The sequence below is a fragment of the Schistocerca nitens genome, chromosome 6 (assembly GCF_023898315.1).
Source record: "Schistocerca nitens isolate TAMUIC-IGC-003100 chromosome 6, iqSchNite1.1, whole genome shotgun sequence".
Classification (NCBI taxonomy): domain Eukaryota; kingdom Metazoa; phylum Arthropoda; class Insecta; order Orthoptera; family Acrididae; genus Schistocerca; species Schistocerca nitens.
In genome coordinates, this window is record NC_064619.1 from 405,481,391 (window position 1) to 405,499,580 (window position 18,190).

Consider the following 18,190-nt stretch of genomic DNA (forward strand, 5'->3'; position numbering starts at 1 on the left):
AGAAAATGTACTTGACACATTCAAAGTGGAACAAAAAATGAAATTCACTATTTTATCAAACAACAAGGGAATTGCACAGGATATGATGATTCTAAACCACATGAGACTTTGAAGTGGCCATAGCCACGTACTGTGTGGAGGAATAATGAAGACAAAGTTGGAAAAAAGAGAGAGACTACCAGACATGATTAAATGAAGAAATACTAGATCCAAATTACGACCTTAGCATACTAACAAATAGATTATACCCAATCATCAGTTATTTATCAAAGGTACTTATGTAAGCAATAAAAGATGTTGCAGGTGCAGAGAGGGCTAGAGAGAAAATTTGAAATATTTCAAGGCAACTATTAAAGAGGAAGTGAGAGTGTTATGTAGCAACAGTATAGAATGTGGATAACTCCATACAACTATTCAGAAATATCTTTGAGAGAATGTGAGAAGGTGCAGTTATATTTATTGTTGGGTAGAATCATGTTACATCAGTAACTGAGAACAAAGAGTATTTTAAAAGTATTCAGAACTTTCTTTAAACATTTGATTCGTTTGAGAGATGAATCGGAAGTATTGAAGGCATACAACAAATTGTTAAGTTCCTTGTTTTTAGGGCAGTGAAAGAAACAAACCCGGGAGTAAAACTGTCCTGCAAAGTTTTGAAGCTACAATAGGTTTGAAACGGAAAGTTTGCAATTTGTGTGTAGTGTCAGGTTTGACAAATGCCAGTATGGTGTGGATTTTCAATCTGAAAACCATTGAGAAACTGTGTGTTGCTGAGTGAGTGAGGGATGGATGGACAACAAACAGGCTGAAGTGTAAGATATTAATTTGGGCTACGAAAATTAACAGAAGGGGGCAGGACATGGAGCCAGGCAAATGGATTGTAGATGGGGATATTAAGTCCTTTTCTGGTTTTTGAGTGGTAAAAGAAGACAATTACTAAAAAGAAAGTGGGTGGACAATATTAGAAAACATACAGGAGCAACATGAATCCACTTAACTGAAAACAGTAATGCAAAGTGTAGAGAGAATGTCTCCCCACAAGCCGTGATCTTGCCAAGATGAGATAGTCTGCATGCCTCAACAGTACAAATAACCACAACAGAAAGGTATATGCAGAGGGGCCAGACTAACCATGGTTCCTGAAAAGGGGCAGCATTCTTATCCATATTTGCAGGTGGGCAATAGTCTGGTTGATCAACTGATCTGGCCCTGCAACATTAGCCAACATGCCCTTGCTGTGCTGTTACTGTGAACAGCTGTCAGCAAGGGGGAAACTATAGCCATTTTTCCGCTTTTTCTTCCGTAATGATATGCAGCTTTACTGTGTGATTAAGTGATGGCATCCTCTCAGGTAAAACATTCTGAAGGTAAAATAGTGCTCCATTCGGATCACTGGAGAAGAATTACCCAAAATATAACCTCCAGGGAAAACAAAACTATCAAACCTCAAGTTGGAGCTTGAAATATTAGATCCCTTTATCAATTAGATAGGTTAGAGGATTCAAAAGGAAAATAGATAGTTGAAGTTGACTATAGTGCAAATTTGTGAAATGTGTTGATAAGCATAACAGAGCTTCTGGTCAGGTCAGTACAGGGCTGTCGACACAAAATGAAATAGGACTATGCAGGATAGGTGTAATAATGAATTTTAAAAAAATAGGAATTAGGGTATAACGATGAACAGCTTAGTGAACAAATTATTGTAGCTAAAATACACGAAGGCAGCATGCACCAGAGCAGTAAAAGTTTATATGCTAATTACCTCCACAAATGAATAAGAGATTGAAGGAATGTATAATGATATAAAGGAAATTATTCAGATAGTTATGGCACACAAAAAGTTAATGGTGATGGGCAACGGGAAATCACTAACACTTGCCTTAAGAATCATGAAAGAAGATTGTATATGTGGAAGAGACCTGGGGACACTAGAAAGTTCTGAACTGATTGTATAAAAGGAGTATTTTAATCCAGATTTTAACTGGAAGACTTTTCCAGGAGTAGTTATGGACTCTGAACATAATTTATTGATTATAAACAGCAGATTAAAATTGAAAAAACTGCACAAAGTTAGGAAATTGAGGAGATGGGACCTGGATAAGTTGAAAGAAATAGAAGTAGTTGTGTGTTTCAATGGGAGCATTAGATAATGACTGACTGAACATGGCAGATGATGAATGTGTATGCTTAACAGATGAAGTAGTGAAGAAAGCAGCAGATGATCGATAGGTAAAAAGAACAGGACTAGTACTAATATTTGGATAACATAGGAGATGTTGAATTTGACCACAGGAAAAAGTATAAAAATACGTCAAATGAAGAAGACAGAAGGAAAATATATCTAAAAAATGAGGTTGACAAAAAAAATACCAAAGACATAAGCAGGATTGGAAGTCGTAGAAGCAAGCATGACATGGGAGAGAGAGATGCCATCAGTAGCAAAATTAACGAAATCCTTGGAGAAAAGAGAAGCAGCTGTATGAATATTAAACCATGAACCATGGACCTTGCCGTTGGTGGGGAGGCTTGCGTGCCTCAGCGATACAGATGGCCGTACCGTAGGTGCAACCACAATGGAGGGGTATCTGTTGAGAGGCCAGAAAGAACGTGTTGTTCCTGAAGAGGGGCAGCAGCCTTTTCAGTAGTTGCAGGGGCAACAGTCTGGATGATTGACTGATCTGGCCTTGTAACACTAACCAAAACGGCCTTGCTGTGCTGGTACTGCGAACGGCTGAAAGCAAGGGGAAACTACAGCCGTAATTTTTCCCAAGGGAATGCAGCTTTACTGTATGGTTTAATGATGATGGCGCCCTCTTGGGTAAAATATTCCGGAGGTAAAATAGTCCCCCATTCGGATCTCCAGGCGGGGACTACTCAAGAGGACATCGTTATCAGGAGAAAGAAAACTGGCATTCTATGGATCGGAGCTTGGAATGTCAGATCCCTTAATTGTGCAGGTAGGTTAGAAAATTTAAAAATGGAAATCGATAGGTTAAAGTTGGTTATAGTGGGAATTAGCGAAGTTCGGTGGCAGGAGGAACAAGACTTTTGGTCAGGTGAATACAGGATTATAAATACAAAATCAAATAGGGGTAATGCAGGAGTAGGTTTAATAATGAATAAAAAAAAATAGGAGTGCGGGTAAGCTACTACAAACAGCATAGTGAATGCATTATTGTGGCCAAGATAGACATGAAGCCCATGCCTACCACATTAGTAAAAGTTTATATGCCAACTAGCTCTGCACATGATGAAGAAATTGAAGAAATGTATGATGAGATAAAAGAAATTATTCAGGTACTGAAGGGAGATGAAAATTTAATAGTCAGGGGTGACTGGAATTCGAGAGTAGGAAAAGGGAGAGTAGGAAAAGGGAGAGAAGGAAACATAGTAGGTGAATATGGATGGGGGGTAAAAAATGAAAGAGGAAGCCGTCTGGTAGAATTTTGCACAGAGCATAACTTAATCATAGCTAACACTTGGTTCAAGAATCATAAAAGAAGGTTGTGTACATGGAAGAATCCAGGATATACTAGAAGGTATCAGATAGATTATATAATGGTAAGACAGAGATTTAGGAACCAGGTTTTAAATTGTAAGAAATTTCCAGGGTCAGATGTGGACTTTGACCACAATCTATTGGTTATGAACTGTAGATTAAAACTGGAGAAACTGCAAAAAGGTGGGAATTTAAGGAGATGGGACCTGGATAAACTGACTAACCAGAGGTTGTACAGAGTTTCGGGGAGAGCATAAGGGAACAATTGACAGGAATGGGGAAAGAAATACAGTAGAAGAAGAATGAGTAGCTCTGAGGGATGAAGTAGTGAAGGCAGCAGAGGATCAAGTAGGTAAAAAGACGATGGCTATTAGAAATCCTTGGGTAACAGAAGAAATATTGAATTTAATTGATGAAAGGAGAAAATATAAAAATGCAGTGAATGAAGCAGGCAAAAAGGAATACAAACGTCTCAAAAATGAGATCGACTGGAAGTGCAAAATGGCTAAGCAGGGATGGCTAGAAGACAAATGTAGGGATGTAGAGGCTTATTTTGCTAGGGGCAGGATAGATACTGCCCACAGGAAAATTAAAGAGACCTTTGGAGAAAGGAGAACCACTTGCATGAATATCAAGAGCTTTGATGGAAACCCAGTTCTAAGCAAAGAAGGGAAAGCAGAAAGGTGGAAGGAATATATAGAGGGTCTATACAAGGGCGATGTACTTGAGGACAATATTATGGAAATGGAAGAGGATGCAGATGAAGATGAAATGGGAGGTACGATACTGCGTGAAAAATTTGACAGAGCACTGAAAGACCTGAGTCGAAACAAGGCCCCGGGAGTAGACAACAATCCATTGGAACTACTGACAGCCTTGGGAGAGCCAGTCCTGACAAAACTCTACCATCTGGTGAGCAAGATGTATGAGGTGAAATTCCCTCAGACTTCAAGAAGAATATAATAGTTCCAATCCCAAAGAAAGCAGGTGTTGACCGATGTGAAAATTACCAAACTATTAGTTTAATAAGTCACGGCTGCAAAATACTAACGCGAATTCTTTACAGACGAATGGAAAAACTGGTAGAAGCTGACCTCGGGGAAGATCAGTTTGGATTCCGTGGAAATGTTGGAACACGTGAGGCAATACTGACCCTAAGACTTATCTTAGAAAATAGATTAAGGAAAGGCAAACTTACGTTTCTAGCATATGTAGACTTAGAGAAAGCTTTTGACAATGTTAATTGGAATACTCTCTTTCAAATTCTGAAGGTGGCAGGGGTAAAATACAGGGAGCGAAACGCTATTTACAATTTGTACAGAAACCACACGGCAGTTGTAAGAGTCGAGGGACATGAAAGGGAAGCAGTGGTTGGGAAGGGAGTGAGACAGGGTTGTAGCCTCTCCCCGATGTTATTCAATCTGTATATTGAGCAAGTAGTAAAGGAAACAAAAGAAAAATTCGGAGTTGATATTAAAATCCATGGAGAAGAAATAAATACTTTGAGGTTCGCCGATGACATTGTAATTCTGTCAGAGACAGCAAAGGACTTGGTAGAGCAGTTGAACGGAATGGACACTGTCTTGAAAGGAGGATATAAGATAAACATCAACAAAAGCAAAACGAGGATAATGGAATGTAGTCGAATTAAGTCCGGTGATGCTGAGGGAATTAGATTAGGAAATGACACACTTAAAAGTGGTAAAGGAGTTTTGTTATTTGGGGAGCAAAGTAGCTGATGATGGTCAAAGTAGAGAGGATATAAAATGTAGAGTGGCAATGGCAAGGAAAGCGATCTGAAGAAGAGAAATTTGTTAACATCGATTATAGATTTGGGTGCCAGGAAATCGTTTCTGAAAGTATTTGTATGGAGTGTAGCCATGTATGGAAGTGAAACATGGACGGTAAATAGTCTGGACAAGAAGAGAATAGAAGCTTTCGAAATGTGGTGCTACAGAAGAATGCTGAAGATTAGATGGGTAGATCACATAACTAATGAGGAGGTATTGAATAGGATTGGGGAGAAGAGGAGTTTGTGGCACAACTTGACAAGAAGAAGGGACCTGTTGGCAGGACATGTTCTGAAGCATCAAGGGATCACAAATTTAGCATTGGAGGGCAGTGTGGAGGGTAAAAATCGTAGAGGGAGACCAAGAGATGAATACACTAAGCAGATTCAGAAGGATGTAGGTTGCAGTAATTACTGGGAGATGAAAAAGCTTGCACAGGATAGAGTAGCATGGAGAGCTGCATCAAACAAGTCTCAGGACTGAAGACCACAACAACAAGAAGGTGGATAGCGCATACTAAGCAAGGAAGGAATGGTTGATAGGTGGAAAAAGTAGGCAGGAGGGCTGTTCACAAGAAACAGAGTTCGAAGATAGTATTATAGAATGAATAGAGAAGGTAAAGGAAGTTGAAATGGGAGATAACATAGTACGAGATCAACTTGACAGGACTTTGAAGCTTCAAAGTTGAAACAAGTCCCCTGGAGTAAATGACACTCCCTCAGAATTACTGAGATCCTTGGAAGAGTGGCAACTATTCCACCTGGGTGCAAGATATATGACAGGCAAAATACCCTCAGGCTACAAGAAGAATGTAATAATTCCCATCCTAAAATAATGCATGTGTTGACAGGCAAGAACAGTAAGTTTTATAAGTCATGGTTCCAAACTGCTGACATTAATTATTTACAGAAGAAAGGTAAAACTGGTGGAAGCCAATGTTGGGGAAGATCAGTTTGAGTTCCCGAGAAATATAGAAACACTGGAAGCAATGCTTGACTGTACATCTCATCTTAGAATACAGGTTGAAGAAAGGCAAATCTACATTTATAGCATTTGTACATTTTGAGAAACTATTTGACAGTGTTGACTAAGCTACACCCTTTGAAATTTTGATGGTTGCAGTGATAAAATACAGAGAGAAAAAGTTTTTCTAACTTGTATAGAAACCAGACAGCTATTAGGAGTCATGACATGAAAGGGAAGCAGCAGTTGAGAAGGGAGTGAGACAGGGTTGTAGCCTAATCCCAGCATTGCTCAATCTGTTGTGTACATGAGCCTCAATAAGCAAAATAAATTGTGTAATTTCATCTTGGTACACAATACTATTCACTGTAGTCTCAAAGAAAATAGGCTTCACTTTTTGACAACATAATACAGCACACCGCACTCTAATTTTCGGACAGTGCAAGGTGTTTTAATGGAACACATGGAGATTTTCAGTTGACCAAATTCTTAAGTTTTGAATTTTGACACATGTAATCCACTAAAGTGAAACCACGCCTAATCAGAGAAGGGCAAAAAAAAAAAAAAAACACCACGGTCCATTGTGCGATTCACTGGGCGTCAACAACTGACCAAAACGATGTACAGTATGCTAGAGACTTTTCCTTGTACTTTGACTTCAATTTCTGCACGCTGCAAACATGGTACACATGAAATTTTAAATTTTGCATCATTTTCTAAGCACTGCCATACTAAATCTGAGATTGGACAGTTTCGTCAAACTCTTTTCAGGCGAATTCAGCATCACGTCTTTGCCTCGCCCAGTTGAGCGTCGTCAAAAAGGCTGGTCTCGCAGTCCTCTTCATATCTGGAACTGATCCTCATTCTTGCAAATGGGAAATTAATCACTTTATTGTTGACTTGTTCAGCACAGCAGTAACTGGATGTATTCGACTAAATGTGCCTGCAGTGTGTGTATAAGAACAACAGACCAAATACTTTTGAACAATGAAAATTTATTACTCTTGGGAAAATTACATGTTTACTAAGTAATCAGCAGCGCAATACTACAGATATCACACAACCTCTACCCTTTGCATTGGCATCGTTGTTGGTTATCAACACCACCTTCAGTGCTATTTTGCAGTGGCTGATCAAATGAATGTTATGCATCTCCTATTTAGATACACATTTATTTTCATGTGCATGACTGTGATTGCACGTATTACCATTGTTCTACTTTCATTGATGATCTTTTTTAGACACTGTCCATTCCTTCAATCGCTCTTTAAAGTCCTGTGCCATCTCTGACATGATTAGACGGTCATCAGCAAACCGAAGGTATTATTTCTTCCAACTGATTTGTAATTCTCTCAAAATGTCTCCTTGGTTGTCTTTATTGCTTGCTTAATGTACAGAATGAATCCCATTGGGGATATGCTACTACTCCCCCCCCCCCCCCCTCTCTCTCTCTCTCTCTCTCTCTCTCTCTCTCTCTCTCTCTCTTTCTTTCTTTCTCTCTGTTTCAGTTTTTATGTCCATGTCCTCCAACTCTTAATAACTGCAGTCTTGTTTCTGTGGAAGTTGTAGATAACAAATGTTTTCTCTCTGTATTTTATTCCCATTACCTTCAGAATGTCAAAGACTGAAATAATGTGTGTTGGTAAAATACTAAATAGTCATTTTTTATGATTAATGCATTTTCTTGAAGTACTCAATCACAGATCATATACTATCTGTACCGTTTTGACTCTGTGTTGGAGACACCCTGTAAATTTAGATGTAGTTTTGTTAAATAGGGACATGCATTTATTATGAGGATGTATAATGCATACAAAAAAACTTTCTGTATTGGAGGATTCAAATTGTATTTGTGATGCAATTCTGAAAACATGGTATCTATCCTTTTTCCAAGTGATACTTGTCCTTGGGTGACCAGCTGATATTTGATCTCAGTTTAAAATTTGTTCCAGGGGTCCACCACATTTTCATTTTGAGATGCTGTATTTTTCTGTTCTCCCATGATACTTTTAGTACTTTAAATAATTTTCTTCTATTTGTGATTTCAGGTTTCCAGATAGGACACTAAACACTATATTTGGACTAATGTCAACATCAGCTTATGCTGGTGGTGCTGCAGCTACAGGTCTGGCAGTGTGGCTGCAAGCGGCATATGGTTGGCGTCTTGTCTACTTACCAATGGGCGCAGTGGTTCTTTCTTTATCACTTCTTGCGTGGATGTCAATGCGATTACCAACTGACTTTGGGATGGTTGTACCTGGCAAAGAGCACCCATCTGTTCAGACTGGTTCTTCATCACGGCCACGATCATCATTGCTTGAACTTTGGAGACTTCCACTTGTTGCGGAGATGGCTGTTGCAGTGCTTTGTCTGAAGCTGGTGCGCTATACTGTGTACCTGTGGCTGCCTACTTACTTGATCCAAGCTTTAGGATTAAATGCTGCAACGGTATGAAAAAGCATTTACTTGTATTGCTACTGCAGTTTCAACTATAATTATAACTGCACTAAAATTTGGGTTGTTATAGCTGGAGTGCAGTTTAGACATAGTATTCAACACACTCAAAAATAACTATACAGAATTGACAGCAAAAATTCAGATTCAAATTGACTTCAGGAATGGGGTGAAGACAGCCGAACACTGGATACAGCCACATGCATAGTATGAATTTATTAAACTATTGCTTAATAAATTTATGAAAGTAGGGCATAATAGAGTATGTATGAAAGATGACATATATTATGATTTTCTGACTGTTTTTCACAGATAATAACTTAAAAAACTGCACGTACCTAGAGAGAAAAACATTTCTTACACCATGTGAAGTTTGTGATTTCATTAGTCTGCTGTCTTTCAGAATAAATATTTTTTATGATGTAGCACATGACACCCCTTCCCCCCACCCCTCTCCCACCCTCCCACCAGTTGATCTAGAACTATTTTGTATGCCATGAACTATTGCAGCATTTCTCCTCTTCCTGTAATGCAATACGGGTTTTGAACTTTCTCTTTTCATTCAACTTAATCTCCAACAGATGCCTTTTTCGATGTTGATTTGACCCTGTTCTGCTTTGTTACTCAACTTTGCCTTTTTATTAAGTCCAACAACCTGTTTGAATCATTTACAAATGGCTCCCATTACTGGGTTCGGTCTCTGTTTTGTCTTCAGAATTTCTCAGTAGTGTGGCGATGTACACAACACCTCCGTGGTGGTAGGCCCCTGACTAAGCAGAGAATGCACGGTTTGTGCCTGTGCTGCCCCCTTCCTCTCCTACCACCTTGAGTGTCCAAGAGTACATATTTATCTTATTTAAAAAATGTATCCACCAAATGGTGGCAGCAGAAAAGTGCAATCTTCGGGAGCCAGTGGCTCCTCCTCCTGGCAGAGGGGCTGAAGGGAGAGGAAGGGAGATGAAGTAAAGGACTGGCAAGGTTTAGAAAATGGGGATACTTTGGAAAAGTCGTCCAGAACCCCGGGTGTTCTCCTGCCACTGCTTGGTGAGATTTTTTAATTTATCCAGTTACATTATGTTTCAAAAATGGAAAATTAACTATTTTCAGTGATTTGTTTTTCATATTTGGAACACAAGGACTTAAGGCAGTGACATCCATGCTAGGTAGTTTTGCTTTAATGGCGTGCTGGCCTTGGGGAGAGCCCTTTGTCAGAGTGGGTGGCACCACTGAAGGGAATTAAGTGAACCATGCTGGTGGCCCTATGTCTTCAATAAACAAAGTGCAGAATGTATCCAATCTGATTTAAAACAGTCACCTCCTTTCAGTAACGGGTATCGTTATGGCGCAGCAAAATTGGCAAAATCCTGCCACAATTACCCCTCTAAAGAACTTATATATTGTTATGGGTATGGTATTCCACATTAATCTTTTACTTCAGATGAGGTTTAGTGTGCACATGTGGAAAGACAGTGTATCCATTTTATCTACGAGGTCCAACAAATTAAAGATAACCAAATACCAGCACGTTTATCTTGGTTTTTGAGAGTGAATTATTAATGGAAAAAGTTAAGATTATGGTCTCCCTGTGTGATGTAAAACCCCATTTTATAGGCTCGGGGTTAGGATTGGCAATGGTTTGTCTGGAATGGCACAGGATAACTGTTTGCGTACTAGGCCTGGGGGATAGTGCCTGTTGTGAAGACCTTGATGAGACCCTCAGTATGGTGGGCAAGGGAAATCTTGTCACTGCAGATATGCCGTCCTCCTGTGGCCAAGCTGTATGGAAGTGAACACTATTGAACAAAACCTTTCTGTGTCCTTCACAATCCAAACCCACTACCTCATTCTTTACATCAGACCAACTTTATCCTAACTCACAACTACTGGTCCTCTGAAGCGAAGGTATACATACAAATCCACGACACAGCCATGCCAACCTGTTTATGGGTAATGTAAAGGAGACCTTCCTAACCTCCCAAAGCGCCAAACCCCTAGTCTGGTTGAAGTTCATTGATGAGATCTTCATGATCAAGACTCAGGCCCAAGACCTCCTATTCTCATTCCTTAACAATATCAACACCTTCTGTCCCATTCACTTCACCTGGTCCTCCTCAACGCAATGTGCCACCTTTCCGGACGTAGACTACCTCCTCTCTGAAGGCTCCATCCATATCTCTGTCCACATTAAAACCACCAATTGCACCTGTATTTTGACAGATGCCGCCATCCCATCAACACCTTGGTCAGTATGCTGCGGGTCTCAGCAAGGCCTTCACAGACAAGCACTGTCCCCCAGTCCACAAACAAATCTCTCGTGCCATTTCTACACACACGCCCCAATTTTACCACCACCCCCAAGAACCAGATACAAACAAGTGCTACCCCTTCATCACTCAGTGCCACTCCAGACTGGAACAACTTAACCACATTCTTTGTCAGAGCTTACATTACCTATCAACATGCCCTGCAATGATTGATGTCCTAGCCAAGATTCTTCCCAACCTCCTAAAGTGGTTTTCTGTCACCCACCCAACCTCCACAACATCCAAGTCCATCCCTGTGTCACTCCCAATTCTAATCCCTTGCCATAGGGATTATATCCTTCTGGAAGATCCAGGTAGGAGACCTGTCCAGTCCACCGAGCCATACTTCCTATTCCAGTCCTGTTACAGGGCTTATCCTACCTCCCCCAGAGGCTGGGCTACGTGTGAAAGCAACCGTGTCATGTATCAGCTCTGTTGGAATCATTGCACAGCTTTTTGTATAGGTATTACTTTCAGCCAGCTGTCCACCAGGATGAACAGCCACTGCCAAACTGCGGCCAAGAGCAGAGTAGAATCTGAACATAACATGCTTGATTTCAGTGGCTGCTTCACAACCTGGACCATCTGGATCCTCCCATCCAATGCTAACTTTTCTGAACTGCGCAGATGGGAGTTATCCTTAAAATACATTCTCCATTTCCTAAATTATCCCGGCCTGAATCTACAGTAACGTACTCTCTGCCCACCCTCCACCCAACAGTTTCCACTGCTTTTGTCCTACCTCCTCCTCCCTATTCTCATCCACTCACTTTATTCGTGCCCTGCCATCTGTCAGTGCACCTGCTTTTTTTTCCCCCCTTCCTCGTTTCTCTCCTCTCCCCCCCCCCTCCCACACACACACACACACACACACACACACACACACACACCAGCACACTGTGGCAGATAGCACTCTTCTCTCCACTCACCTGTATCCTGTTGTCCTTTTCCCATCCTCAGCTCCTCCAGATTGCTGTTTCTGTTCTACATGACAGTTGCATTCTCGTCCAAACTGCTGGACATGGCGGTCATGTGTGCATGAAATGTGCTTTCTTATGGTGAATGATTGAGTGTGTGTGTGTGTGTGTGTGTGTGTGTGTGTGTGTGTGTGTGTTGTTTGTTTGTTTGTTTTCCCCTTCTGAAAAAGGCATTGGCTGAAAGCTAATGTGTAAGTGTCTTTTTGTTGTATCTGTGTGCAACTCAACATGTCATCTTCACAGTGAGTAGCAGTCTATCTTTTGCTTGTATTGTCAGCATGATCTCTGCACCGTAAATGCATCACAAGGGTGTCAGATTAGCTAATGGAGCTTACATCTAGTTTATGCGGTTTTGGAGCCCCTATTATTCATCTGATAGAACTTCTCATGGTAGAGTGCAGACCACTTAAGGCTTGAAACACACTGCCACATGTCTTTGGTGTTCTCTCCCTCTCTCTCTCTCTCTCTCTCTCTCTCTCTCTCTCTCACCCCAGTTTAATCATTTTTGTTGAATATATTCCCATCCGTAGTGATGTAACAACAGAATGTCTTTCACAACTGATATTCAGGCAGTTGTCTTTCCCTTCAGTCAGTTTTTTTCCCCAATTAAATGAAGCAAGTCTCTGTGGCCGTGTCTGCTGTATGAATGTTTTCACCCAGTCTTTTGGTTTTACAGTCCCCCCCCCCCCCCCCCCATGGCATATGGAACGACTGCTGGCAGGCTACTGATGCTGCCAAGAGTGCAGCCAGTATCACAGGAGGTGGCCCAGCTGCCAGCAGTCTCCTACTGCAGGTCCGTATTGCGCCAGCTCAAGGAGGCCCAGTTGATGTACAGTACAAACATGCCACCAGCATCTGAACCACCTTCTTGCATAGGGAGCACACAAGATGCACACATAATCTATGAGGCCAGATTAGTGTTTAGTTAATGGACATCATAACACCTTTTCAGGAAAATTCAATGCAAAAACTCAAAAAATTTTGGCATGGTTCCTTTCTTCTTCACTTACCCCTAAGGGAATGTTTTTATGCTGAACTTTGTTTTGCGAATGATACAGCTTAATTAGTTACGCGAATTGCATCTGGAACACCTTTCTCCATGGCAATACATCCAATCAGTTTTAAGCAATGAAAAGAAAAATTTGTGTGTTCGGTACATAATTAAATGAATGTATAATGTTTATTTTAACGTTAACGTACTCCCTGAGATGTCTTCAAATGCCCTCGGTGGTAGGGCTACCCTCCGGGGTTGTGTGTACCACGATTGTATACCGTTATGTTAGTTCAACTAATGGAAGTACCACAGACTGATTTCACTTGAAAAGAATGACTAGGTAATTCAGTCAATATGCAGAACTAAAATGTGCTTTATTGACTGTTTCCATTTGGTTACGCATACAGACCAGATATACTTGAAAGAAACGAATGGATAATTATGTAACTGATACATAAAATTACAACTGAATGAATTGATAGTTTTGATTCCATCACTAATTCTGTCTTCCCCTGCAGTTTTTACCCTCTACAGCTCCATCAGGTACCATGGAAGCTACTCCTTAATGTCACAATACATGTCCCTTCTTCTTGTCAGCATTTTCCATGTTCCCTTCCTTGCAGATTCTGCAAAGAACCTTCTCATTGCTTATATTATAAAGCCACCAAATTTTCAGTATCCCTCTATGGCACCCCATCTCAATGCTTTGATTCTCCTCTTCCGGTTTTCCCGCAGTCCATTATTCGCTTCCATAAAATACTGTGCTCCAGTCATATTCTCAGGAAATTTCTTCGTCAAATTAATGCCAATATTTGATACTAGTAGACATTGTTTTGCCAGGAATGCCCTCTTTGCTTGTTTTAATCTACTTTCTATGTAGTCGTCCTTTCCTGGTAATGTATTCAAAGGTAGCAGAATTCCTTCAATTTGTCTAGTTTACTGTTAACAATTTTGACGTTTAGTGACCTTTAATCTCAGCAACCAAACGTCCCATGTAGAGCAGCTGTGACCAAATTTTTCTCCAGTGAACAAATACAAACATATACAGAAAACAGTTAATTGTTATAAATATGCAGTCATTATTCTTCTTTCTGACATTAACCCAGTATGGAAATTGTGTGACCCAGTACGGAAATTCTGTGCTAGAAGCTCAGCCTTTTCTTGCAGTCATTTGGCCAACTCAGTGATGTTCATTGCTGCACGGATGCCCTCCTTGTACTTGCCTTTTCAGCGTATAAAAAGTAAGACAGTTGTAATATATAAGCACTTTAATAGTTTGAGCTATGAAATTCACTCACTTCAAAGAGGCTCACAATTCTTCTGCAATGAATACATGGGCACCACGCCATTGCAATATTGCTTCCTTTCCTTTACTGCAGTGTTACTCTCTGACTGTGTCTTTTCTCAGACTTGATCTCCAGATCAGATTTCCTCCTGACTACCCAGCTTGCTCATAGCACATCAATTATGGTTTTTCCACCCCACCCCCTCCCCCCCCTCCCCCCCGAAAGAGCAGGCTGTCCAAGGAAGATTCCCAGTGCACAGCATGGTACCCAGTCCATGAGGGAGCAGGGAGGTGGGGGCGGGGGTCTTCAGGTAATAGTAGTATGGTGGGAGCCCCCTGACTTTGCAGGGAATCATTGATGTCTGAGCTATTATCTCCCGGAATATGCCAGTGAGTAGGTGACTAGAAGCACCAGAATTCTGGGCAGTGGCAGTCAGGGTAGGTGGCCATTGCTCAGGCTGGGTGGCACCTGTGTGGAGAGCCCTCAATATCTTCATGGGGGATATCTGGTGCAGTGGAAAGACAGAAGTTATCAGTTGGTGACCTTGTTGCTCCAGCAGTCAGTTCAGGTAAACCTTAATGCTTCAGTATAGATTACTTAAGCCATGTAAGGAAATCAAAACTAAGCAAACTGCAGAAACTTATTCCCTCAATGCCTGGTTCCATCTGGACTTGGATAGGATTCTTTCTGGTTATTAAGCAGAGGTTCTTTACAGCTAATAAGCCAATGTTCTTTGTGGAGAATACTGCAAATGTATTTGTGGAAACCTCTTCACTTAGTAAATTACAAAATGGTTCTGTCTTAATTGTAGTTGTTGTGGTCTGGTTTGATGCAGCTGTCCACACTACTCCGTCCTGTGCAAGCCTCATCATCTCTGAATAACTACTACAACCTACATCCTTCTGAATCTGCTTACTGTAGTCATCTGTTGGTCCCCCTCCACAATTTTTATGCCCCCACACTTCCCTCCAGTATTTAATTGGTGATCCCCTGGTGTCTCAGAATGTATCCTATCAATTGATCCCTTGTAGTGAGGTTGCACCAGAAATAGGGGTAAGATAGATACTGCCTACAGGAAAATTAAAGAGACCTTTGGAGAAAAGAGAGCCACTTGTATGAATATCAAGAGCTCAGATGGAAACCCAGTTCTAAGCAAAGAAGGGAAAGTAGAAAGGTGGAAGGAGTATATAGAGGGTCTATACAAGGGCGATGTACTTGAGGACAATATTTTGGAAATTGAAGAGGATGTAGATGAAGATGAAATGGGAGATATGATACTGCGTGAAGAGTTTGACAGAGCACTGAAAGACCTGAGTCGAAACAAGGCCCCGGGAGTAGACAGCAATCCATTGGAACTACTGACAGCCTTGGGAGAGCCAGTCCTGACAAAACTCTACCATCTGGTGAGCAAGATGTATGAGGTGAAATTCCCTCAGACTTCAAGAAGAATATAATAGTTCCAATCCCAAAGAAAGCAGGTGTTGACCGATGTGAAAATTACCAAACTATCAGTTTAATAAGTCACAGCTGCAAAATACTAACGCGAATTCTTTACAGACGAATGGAAAAACTGGTAGAAGCTGACCTCGGGGAAGATCAGTTTGGATTCCGTGGAAATGTTGGAACACGTGAGGCAATACTGACACTACGACTTATCTTAGAAAATAGATTAAGGAAAGGCAAACTTACGTTTCTAGCATATGTAGACTTAGAGAAAGCTTTTGACAATGTTAACTGGAATACTCTCTTTCAAATTCTGAAGGTGGCAGGGGTAAAATACAGGGAGCAAAAGGCTATTTACAATTTGTACAGAAACCAGATGGTTGTTATAAGAGTCGAGGGGCATGAAAGGGAAGCAGTGGTTGGGAAGGGAGTGAGACAGGGTTGTAGCCTCTCCCCGATGTTATTCAATCTGTATATTGAGCAAGCAGTAAAAGAAACAAAAGAAAAATTCGGAATAGGTATTAAAATCCATGGAGAAGAAATAAAAAGTTTGTGGTTCGCCGGTGTCATTGTAATTCTGTCAGAGACAGCAGAGGACCTGGAAGAGCAGTTGAACGGAATGGACAGTGTCTTGAAAGGAGGATATAAGATGAACATCAACAAAAGCAAAACGAGGATAATGGAATGTAGTTGAATTAAGTCAGGCAATGCTGAGAGAATTAGATTAGGAAATGAGACACTTAAAGTAGTAAAGGAGTTTTGCTATTTGGGGAGCAAAATAACTGATGATGGTTGAAGTAGAGAGGATATAAAATGTAGACTGGCAATGGCAAGGAAAGCATTTCTGAAGAAGAGAAATTTGTTAACATCGAGTATAGATTTAAGTGTCAGGAAGTCATTTCTGAAAGTATTTGTATGGAGTGTAGCCATGTATGGAAGTGAAACATGGACGATAAATAGTTTGGACAAGAAGAGAATAGAAGCTTTCGAAATGTGGTGCTACAGAAGAATGCTGAAGATTAGATGGGTAGATCACATAACTAATGAGGAAGTACTGAATAGGATTGGGGAGAAGAGGAGTTTGTGGCACAACTTGACCAGAAGACGGGATCGGTTGGTAGGACATGTTCTGAGGCATCAAGGGATCACCAATTTAGTATTGGAGGGCAGTGTGGAGGGTAAAAATCGTAGAGGGAGACCAAGAGATGAATACACTAAGCAGATTCAGAAGGTTGTAGGTTGCAGTAGGTACTGGGAGATGAAGCAGCTTGCCCAGGATAGAGTAGCATGGAGAGCTGCATCAAACCAGTCTCTGGACTTAAGAAACTTAAGTTGTGCCACAAATTTCTCTTCTCCCCAATTCTAGTCAACAACATAACACTAGACCCATGACCTCGCTGTGTGGTCTCCTCCCCCAAAAACCAACCAACAACATAACACTGCCCTCCCCTCTGCGGAGGCTCACCACTTCTTGTTGCATACATGCTTGGCTACAATGGGCCCCAGCCTTTGCAGCAGCTTTTCCCTTTCTGTGCTGCATGTCTATCGTCTTGCTATTTTTTTTCCTCTCCCTTGGAGAACATGTTTGAGAAATTTTTGGGAATGTGTTCTAAAGTTCCACTAGCCTGACATCAGAGCAGTGCTTCCACTATTTTTTCTTTCTTTCTTTCTTCATTCTCTGTCTACTATCCTTATTCTGCTTAGATGTTTGAGGTGTCTCTTTGTTTCTTATTCCTCCCTGTGCAATCCAGAAGGCCATCTGAAGCGTGACAGGTGACAGGGTAACACGCAATTCACAGCCCCAGGTCAACAGATGCGGTTCACACGTACCACAGGGTACAGGCCAAGCCCTGGAGGGGTGATTGCCTGAGGTGTGACATTCCCAAATTGCCAATTGCACCCTCTGTCAAGAGTTCCGGAGGTCTGACCTGAGATGTGAACAATCACCTAAGGCAGATCAGCCCCCTCTGATGGGGGCCCACAGTAGGAAGGAGCGTGCTGTTGGAGACTCTGGCAATCGTGGGAAATTTTCTCGCAATGAGCCAATCACCATCTCAGACTATATCTAATAAACATAAACAGAATGAGGTTAAAGATTCCAAGAACCTCAGTTCCTCATGGTATTGTGTACTGAAGATGGTCAGTCCTTTGCTGTGGTTAATCTGTTTATTATTCAGTGAGATGTTGATGCAATTGCAGGATCTGTAAAATTGTGATTTCATTTATGTAATTGCACTTTGCTTTTGGAGGCCATTTGTGATTTTCAAGCCCAACAACTACTTGCAGCTTAACTCCTCCATGACTGTACTGTTCATGTTGAGGCCCATCTAGTGCTGAATTCTTCACATTATGTTATTTACACTAGGCTACTTGATGATCTGACCAAGGGAGAAATCCTAACTTGTCTCTGATCAGGGCGTCACTGCAGTCCGTCGGGTAATGAAAAAAGTTGATGCAACCTTAGTGCCTACAGGTACTCTG

At 41.1% G+C, this 18,190-nt stretch overlaps 1 protein-coding gene across 1 annotated transcript in view; it reads left to right on the forward strand.

Moving 5' to 3' along the window:
• Positions 1–18,190, forward strand: part of LOC126262648 (uncharacterized) — a 52,720-nt gene that overhangs the window by 22,195 nt on the left and 12,335 nt on the right. Inside the window, exon 3 of the mRNA XM_049959412.1 lies at positions 8,301–8,700. Coding sequence (XP_049815369.1) covers positions 8,301–8,700 — 400 coding nt within the window. The remainder of the gene's footprint in view (positions 1–8,300; positions 8,701–18,190) is intronic.